This window comes from Podarcis erhardii (assembly GCF_964252035.2).
Source record: "Podarcis erhardii genome assembly, chromosome: 1".
Lineage (NCBI taxonomy): Eukaryota > Metazoa > Chordata > Lepidosauria > Squamata > Lacertidae > Podarcis > Podarcis erhardii.
Genome location: NC_138497.1, coordinates 17,803,443 through 17,812,392, shown reverse-complemented (window position 1 = coordinate 17,812,392; position 8,950 = coordinate 17,803,443). Strand labels below are relative to the sequence as shown.

Genomic DNA, 8,950 nt, shown 5'->3' with positions numbered 1-8,950 from the left:
TGGTTTGTGTTTGTTTTTGTCACTGGGGTGTTTTGTTCTTGTCTTGGCAATGTTAATGTATTGGAATAAAAAAGTACCCCCCCCCCATACATAAACTCATCCAGAGAAGCAGGCTTCTTCTGAGATAGCCCTTGTTTGGTTTTGAGACCTTTCACTGCTCCTAGAGAGAGCACTTCCAAACACCAGTTCATTGTGGTACTGGTCCTTCTGAAGCCTGCAAGTTCTCAGCCTCTCCAACATCTCCATGACGTCACCCTTACCAAAGCGCCGCCCTGCATTACCCCCTCCCCTTTAATCCGGATTAACTGCTTCCAGCTTTTATTATTATTATCGGATTTTCCTGAGAAACGGCAAATCCGGGTAAAATCGAGGGGCGGCGGGGGGGGGGGGGCGGGCGGCGGCATGTGATGGCATTTTGATGACGACGACGTCATACAGACGCCGTGCAGTATGTCCATGCGTTACGCGGAGCAGAGTCCACAATAAACTGCCCCGTTACATTGCAACATACATTGCAACCACCCCAAAAGGGTTTCGGTTTTTTGTGGGGGGTTTTTTGTAAAATAAATAAATAAATCTGGATTACTGATCATAAAAGAGCCCCAGCCCTCCCCCGTATGCGCGTGAATTTCCAGATTAGGGTCCTAGGCAGGGACTTTCTTTTTTTCCATTTCAAAAAATAGTTTTTTCCACCAAAAAGGCTAAATCGGGAGAAAGGCGAGGAAGAGGGAAAGGGCTGCAATGTCGATGCCAAGGCGTCTGGCGCGCGCACGAGGAGCCCCCACCCCCCAATATCCTGCAAGAATCCACGACCGCTCCGGGTACGGAGGCGCGCCTCGCTTCGTGGTGGCGCGCGCGCGCTTCGCCGCGCCCGGGCGTTGCATGGCCGCCTCGCGTGTGCGCTTTTCTTCCCCGCCCGCTCTGTGCGCGTGCCTGGACGGGCTCGCCAGGTCGGCGATGCCTCTGCGAGAGCCGTAGCGGCGGCAGGCAGGCAGGCAGGCAGACGGGCGGAAGTGTCTGTCAGCAGCAGCAGTGGGCAGCCGAGCCCCGCGGGCTTTGTGCGCTTCCTCCTCCTCCTCCACCTCCTTCCCTCCTTCCCTCCCGCCCGCCCGCCCCACGCCCACCACCCTCGCCTCGCCACATCCCGGGAAAGCGGAGCGGGAGGAGGAGGATGGCCGGGCCCCTGGACCGCTTGCCCGGCGCCGTGGAGAAGCTCCCCGGCAGCTAGCGCCCTTGGCCGGCGGGGACGAAGATGCCATTGCGCGCCAGCCGCAGGCCGCCAGGAGCAGCAGCAGCAGCAGCAGCAGCAGGGCGACTGAGCAGCGGATGCAGCGACGCCAAAGCCCGCCGGGCTCCCTCCTCCTCCTCCTCCTCCTCCTTCTCCCGGGCGCCGCTCCTCCATTGAGCATCTGACAGCCCGCAGTAGCGCGAGACGCCGACGACGCTTTTGCAGCCGCCGCCGCCGCCGCGCTGCCGAGCCCGGAGCCCGGGCCAGAGCTTCCCGCTGCGCAGTGGGAGCTGGCGGGGAGACGCCGGCCAGAGGCGGCTGCGCAGAGCTCGACTGCGGGGAAAATGAGGTGAGTCAGCCGAGCTGCGGCTGCCCGGTCCTTCTTTCTCCTCCTCCTGCTGCTGCTGCTGCTGCTGCGCGCCGAGCGCCCTCCTTCCCTCCCTCCCGGATGCTGCCGGGAGAAGGCGAAGGGAGAGAGGCGCGCTCGGGCAGGCAGGCAGGGACCCCTCACCTGGCAGCAGGCGGGCAGGTGCAGGCAGCGCCTCGTGAGGAGGAGAAGTGGCGGGCTCGGGGCAGAGACGCGCCGCGGCGCCGCTTGGGCCGGGATAGGCTGGGCATTGCCTCGCTTCTTCGGGCCTAGTAGCTGCTTTCGTTGGAGCCCCAGCACCTACCTTCCTCCCTCCCCCCCTCTCCATATCTAGGAGGGGAGGGGGAGTTGCCTGTGCCCCTTAACCGCTGCTGCTCCGAGCAACCTTTATTAAAAATAAAGGGTCAGCTTCCTAAGGGAGGACTTTTCCTTGACTGTCAGAATATATGCCTCAGTTGGGTGCCAGGAGATGATCTACTTTTGGGGTGTTTCGTTGTGACAGGCAAACATGGCTTTGCCTCTGGGATCTGCCACATATCCTTGTTGATCTCTGTTCTGCTGTGGGAAGCTGGTTTCTGTGGATGAAGCTGCTGTGAAAGACACAAGAGTGAGCTAGACTCCAGCTGCCGCTGCCTCCCTCACAGTTAGCAACCCTAAAACTGAGATGATGGGATAATAACCAGGGAGGGAGCCTCTGAGCACATGCAGAGTGCCTTGTCCTCAGTACAGAGGCCTGATTCATGTGGTGCATGTCTTTCTGGCTCGCCCACTGCAGGAATTAGTGATGCCATAATTCGCCTAGTGTTGGACATTGCCTGAGCCGTGCTTGGAGTAGTCCCACTAATCTCAGTGGGTCTACTTTAGGCACGACTAAGTCTGGATCCAACTTAAAGTCTGGAGGCAGCAGAGAGGCATGTCTCGTTTCTTCAAACGATATAGGCTTCACACAGTGTTGGAATCATAACCAGCCCTACAAAGTCTTGAGTTGGTTGTAGGTAGTAAAACCAGCCACTTGGGCACCTGAGATTAAGGGGTGTGTGTGTGAGAGAGAGAGAGAGAGACAAGGGTGGCACACTTCCAGGTGGGATTCAGCATCAGTGCTTCTCTTGGAATTGTAAGCAGAGCTATTCTGGCAGTGTGCATCTCCATCCTTCCTCCATTGAAAAAAAACCTAAGCGTCACTGCGCCTCCCAGTCTTTCACCAGAATGGATCCCATGCTGGTGGGTGGTGTGTTTTAGACACGATTGGTTGTCATTCCTCCAGCCTTCTGACAGATTGCACACTCTGCATCCTGACAAGCGGTTGTGGGGTTTTGTTTTTACATCTCATTTCTGCCCCAGCCCTTGTTTCTGCTCTCATGTGCAGCTTCCGCGAATGTAACACAACGCCTTAATTTCTGTGCTGGAAAAAGCAGCGGTTTTCTTCTAGGTGCCTGTGCTATGTACTCTTGCGTATCCCCAGGAAAAGAAAAAGCACTGGGGAAAAGTACTGTGTGTGTGTGTGTTGTGGCCTTTGTTGCTAAGTGTCCATGTCTGTGCATATGTATATAGATTTCCATCCTAATCCGCAAATAAATTTGGTGGCTTTCCAAGTAACACGAGGTCTTCCACCAAGGTGTATGTGTGTGCATATAGGTGTACAGTACTAGCTCTCCCAATTCTTGCAGAGGGAGACGGAATGGGCATCAGTATGCCAAATGACTACGTAGTGCATCATGTGGAGAAACACAGAGAAAGGTGCATAGCAACAGAGATGGAGGAAACGCGCAACTCCCCTCCATTGGCAAGAATGTGGGTGTGTTCATTCCTTCCGTTGCTGCAGCCTTGCACACCCTGTGCTTGGGTGTGTTTGTGTGTTCAGAGGTTTCTTGCTTTATCTCCGTGGTGTGATGTTCGTCTACGGCTTTTATTTGTTTACAGGCGATGTGTTGGGTAGAGGGGAACCTTAATCTCTCCCCTCCCCTCCCCCTTTTATAAAAATGTGTGTGTCAGGTGGATTCTTGCCCAGCTGATTCTCACTCCTTTCCTTGCCCCTTCCACCTCCGTATTCAGTTCTGCTTTCTGTGCCTGTAAGATGAAGATGTTGGCTAGGCATATATTTGCAGCATCTGCCTCTCTGCGTGTATTTTCTAAGGGAGACGAGGGGAATGGGAGTTCTCTAATAAACGCCTCTTGGTTTCTTCTGGGGATGCAGGAAACAAAAACACTCCTGGGATCTTCTTCCTTTATAACAGTGTGGCTGTCTTGGTGTAGTTAGAGATACTGCAGCTTGTGTGATGGGAACACACTCTCCCCCACCCCCTTTTTTTGCCAGTGACTTTGGAAAAGATCCAGGAACAGAGTTCTGGCTGAGGCTACTGGTTTAGCAGTGCAAATTCTGTGCAGATGGTATAATTGCTCTTGTGTGCGTGGCATTTCATTATTTATATGACAACCAGTTAGGGAGAGATCAGAATAACTTGGGAAGGAAAGAGCCTATCTTTATGTGACCTTTATCTCTCTGAGATAACTTCTTCTCCCGATTTGGAGGTCCACAATAACAGAACCACTCATATTTACAATGGCTGGGCCATGTTATGCTGAGATAATTATTCAGTGTCAGAGAATTTTGCTTCTTCCTCTTAAGGGCAGGTTATTTATTAGGGAGGAATTGGGCATCCTGGAAAAAAATGAGATTGTCTCCCAGTCTTTCACCAGGATAAATTGATAGAATGCTAGTGGGTGATGTTTTGGGGGTTGTTCCCCCCCCCCATAATTGGCTGTCATTACTTAAACCGATATGGCAGATTATGTCAGGGGTTATAAAAAGCTGCAGACAACACATCAAAATAGCTCACCACCAGCATGGCGCTGTGTGTGCCTGTGCACATTTTGTCTCCTGCTAATCCTTGACACTTCACATGCTATTTGGTGCGTTTCTCAACGCTCCAGTTTTACCCATGCCTTTTAGGGTTGTGGTCAGTAGAACTCTGTGTTACAGTGATCTAAAAAACGACCAATCTTGATTACAGCCAATTTAAGGATGTTTGTTTGTGCTCGGGACTTGAGGCCTCTTTCTGTTATACATTGTCCTATTTAGTTAAACCATGTTTAAGCTCAGTTCAGACATCACATCAAAGATGTGGTTAAGGAACCTTAATTATTGATTCATGTGTTGTGTGAAATAGACAAACTATGGTTTGTGATTAACTGCGGAACCAGAATTGGAAACCATGGTTTGAAGCGGCTTTGGAAAACATGGTTTGTGCTAACTGGCCTGTTGTTATTTATGAATCAACCAACTGTAGCTCTGGCTGCTGTTTTTTGCAAGATTGGACGTATGAAACAGGGTACAGAGACAGTTGAAAACCAAAGCCAGCAAGCTCCTCTGAGCCATATTTTGCCTGCTGTGCACTTGAAAGCTTTGAAAACATGGTTTGGGCTCTTTAGTATGGTTAGTGTGATATCTCTATGGTACTAGGACTTATATGCACAAGTATTTGGGATGGAGGCTTAGAAAGCTACAAAAAAGACATAGAAATAGCTGCCGTGTGCTCAACCATCATAGCCGCTTCCTGATGACCAAACTGCACTGTTCATCCTCTGTTGTCCAGGTCCATTGTGCCTGCCATAAAAAAGTGGTAGAACATCAGGCAAGCCGGGTTATTCCACGTTTTCTGGTGGGTTCTGCACAAATGGATGTTTTGCACTGAAATTTCCTTGGGATCATTTCCCCTCCAGTTGTCTTCTTGTGAAACTTTAAGCAAAACTTTGGGGCAGAGAGGGAGGGAAGTGGACATTGCGCAACTAGATGTTCTATCAAATAAGTCAGTGATGTTATGAGCACAGTGAAGAAGAAAGATAATTGATGCGGGTGGGAAGCAAGAAAAATGAGGTGCCAACTGGGAAGAAGCTTCTTGGGATGGGATTAGCTCTCTGCTGTGTACACACCACAAACAGTTCACTTCTAATCCGGAAGCAAATCTCAAAAGTACACAACCAGCTAATAGACCTTAACATTCTCCAAAGTGGAACAGGCTCAAAATAGTTCTGAGGTGGCTCAGGACTTCATGGCTGCCATGACGACCATGGGACTTTCCTAACATGCCATTGGCCCACACTGGACCTTGTTTTCACAACTGGGCAGGAAGAGGGTGATCCGAAAGTGTGTGTGGGGGGGTATTGACAACAGTCCCTTGTCATAGTCAGATGCTGAGATTTAGGCTTTCAGCACCTTTTCTCTGCAGAGGCAGGGGATATGTTAGGATGGTCTGCCCTTGGAGGCTGATGGAGTCAATGGGTTTCTAGTGGTTCTGGAGGATTTTCTGGTTGCTATCACTGGTGCTCCTGTTGAAGCTCTGGCCGACTTCTGGAACTTCCAGATGGCTAGGGCTGTTGACCCTGTGCCTGCTACCGCTTGGCCCTCTGGTATACTCCAGAGTTTAGGAAACAAGATGGGAGATGGCTTGAACATGAGTGGAGTGCAGTTGAACACTGGTGGGTTCTCATCAAGCAGTGGTAGTAAAGGCATCCAAGAAGGCACAAATTGGGGCTTAGGCCCAGTTTTTGTACAGAAACTGCTTTGATCGCCTGTAGGATGACCTGTATTGGAAAAGAGAGACAGGGGAAATGCATCCTTGTTCATTCTCCTTGACCTCTCAGCCCTTTATGTCCAAATGCCATTTTTAAAAGTCATTCATTTTCCCTGATGGGCTGTGCTTATTTAGTGGAAATATTTTCTTGTTCTTTTAAATACGCTGCTTTTCTTAGGGGCTAAAGGGCCAGCAGTGTTCAAAACTCCCATCGTTCTAGGCGCATTTTGCGACAGGGAATTTCATTAGCGCCAGCAGTTTCTGAGCTCTGTGCCTAAGATTTCAGATTTAAAACTGCAGAGTGGAAGGAAAGGAGGACCTTTTTCTGCCTCCCCACTTCCAGCTACTCTCTGAAGACTGGAGAAGAGACCCTCTTAGGAATATTAGGGGGTTGGGCAGGGGAAGGACTAGACCATGTGAAAAATGAACATAATATTTTAGCTGCAGTTCATTCATTTTCAGCTTTGTATTCTTGTTATAAAAAGCGTGCCTAGACATTCTATTGTTGCACCCATAATCTAGGTTTAAGGTGCCATTCAGTTCCTAACTTTCAGATTTCAGCTTCTAACACTGAAGGCCAGGTTATATATGGAAATGTAGTACATTGAAAGGTCTGCTGACTCTGAGTTAAAGCAATGAGTTTGCCTTATTGAACATTGGGATGCCTCCTACACTTTTGCGCACTACCTGTTCTACCCTGGTGTGTTCCCTGTCCTACGATTGACTTATTTCATAAGCAGTGCCTGCCCGGGTCAGATTAAGTCCCAACAGGTTGCTGCTTGCCCTGAATCCCAGGCCCGTTGCCTGTCCTCCTCCGCTGTTACAGAATGTCTTGTGCACATCATCCAGCCCACTGCTAATTTATTTACCTCTGTTCTTAGGCTGCAAGAGCTTTATACACCAAGGCGGTACAGTATTTGGGAAGGGAATGTCCTGCCCATTTAAATTTGCAGCCAAAATGTTTCCCTGATCCTCCTGCCTACCAAACGTGGTAGGGCTGCAAATACCCAAGAATTTATGCAAGATACTACAAAGCAGTGGTGGTAGTAAATTAAACCAAAAGAAGAGAGAAGCAATGCATGAGCAAATATTGTTTACTGTAGCCAATCCAGCATTGACCAGATTGCAAATGCTCTTGATGCATTTGGCCAATTTAATTGGGCTTTTTTTTGGGGGGGGGGGACAGGGGACAGAGAGAGAATACCTCTTGGATATACATGCCTGCTTCTAGAAAGCATGCTTGCCAGTACAGAGTTTAGTTCATTCTCCTTTTTCTGTTGTATGCTGGAACAGCATCAAGAACAGACTGTAAACCTAATTCAGCTTGTAATATGTCAGAGAGATGGGGGTGTCTTTACATTTCAAGCCTGGTTTAGCTGAATTATGGAGCAATAGTTTGCAATCCTATGGGGTTTACTCTCAGAGAGGTTAGCAACAAACTTGAGTCTCATTAACTTTTGGTGGGCTAGTTTGCATTTGGGCCTTCACTTGACTTTGTAGAGCTTGAAAATATACAAGAACAGTCATAGACAAACTCGGCCCTCCAGATGTTTTGGTACTACAACTCCCATCATCCCTGACCACTTGTCCTGTTAGCTAGGGATGATGGGGGTTGTAGTCCCAAAACATCTGGAGGACTGAGTTTGCCTATGCCTGCACAAGAAGTATTAAATTGGTGCTGATGTAAATCAGAGGAGACTGATGGATATGACAGCCTAGTTTATGTTACCTTTTTCCCATCACAAAACTCCTTCCATATGCTTGATTGCATAACTACTTTCAATGCCAACACCATCAGCTGTCTTGATGAAGCCACTGGATTATCCTAGCTAGCTACCCACATGACACAAACATCCATATGGAGCATTATAATCTACCATACCTTATACAGGCCATGACATTTATTCATCTAGGCCAGGACAGCATTGCCTGTTCTTACTGGCAGTGGCTTTCCAGGTTTTTGCAGACCAAAAGTCTTCCACATCACCAGTTACCTGCTTCCAGGAATTGAATTTGGGATGGTTTGCATTCAAAGCACGCACACAGCTACTGAGTTATGGCCCCTCCTCCACTGATATGGCATAGGAGCCATGCATGACTTTGCAGCAGCAACTGTATTGCAGAAATATTGTATGATTTGGGCCTGAGAAGGCTAAAGGTGCAATATTTGGTATTTACCCCTTTTACCTGGGAGGAGAACGTCAGATAATCTCGAAAGTCTTTACTTGATGATATGGGATCAATTGTGCAATTGGTTTTTATACCTGTAAACTGTTTAGAAGCCTGTTTTTGCATTAAGTGGCATGTAGCTCCAGGGTTGTGGGAGGTCTATTTCTGCAGCAGGGTCTGTACCTCCAGCCCCCTAGAGCTGCCCAATCAGCATGAAAGGGGAAATTGTTCAGCCTCTGAGAATATGTATCCTCACCCTTTATGCTGATTGGAGCCAATCAGAGCGAAAGGAGGTGAGTTGGCCACTGTGGATTGGCTCCTAGGGTCACTGTGTGGAAAGTACATGGGAAGAAGTTTGAGGAGTTGTTGTTCTGCATGCTCCAAAGCTAAGCATGTAATAACGTTGAAAATACAAGTTAATTTCAGTTTCAAGAGAATGGTGTGCAAGTTCTGTAACATACCACGGAATACCAAGGAGAATACAAAAGTCACGCCAAATAAAGATATTGGCACACTCCAAATCATTTGTCCGTGTACATGCACAGAAAACAATAGATCTGAAATCAGTGCTGAGAACTGTATTGATTTTTGCAATGCATCCCTAATTATTGTCGA

General features: G+C 48.7%; 1 protein-coding gene across 1 annotated transcript in view; it reads left to right on the top strand.

Moving 5' to 3' along the window:
* The first annotated feature begins 1,111 nt into the window (after positions 1-1,111).
* EVL (Enah/Vasp-like) overlaps positions 1,112-8,950 on the top strand; it is a 144,028-nt gene continuing 136,189 nt past the window's right edge. The window contains exon 1 of the mRNA XM_081860455.1: positions 1,112-1,577. Within this exon, the coding sequence (XP_081716581.1) occupies positions 1,573-1,577 (5 nt within the window). The 5' untranslated portion in view covers positions 1,112-1,572. The remainder of the gene's footprint in view (positions 1,578-8,950) is intronic.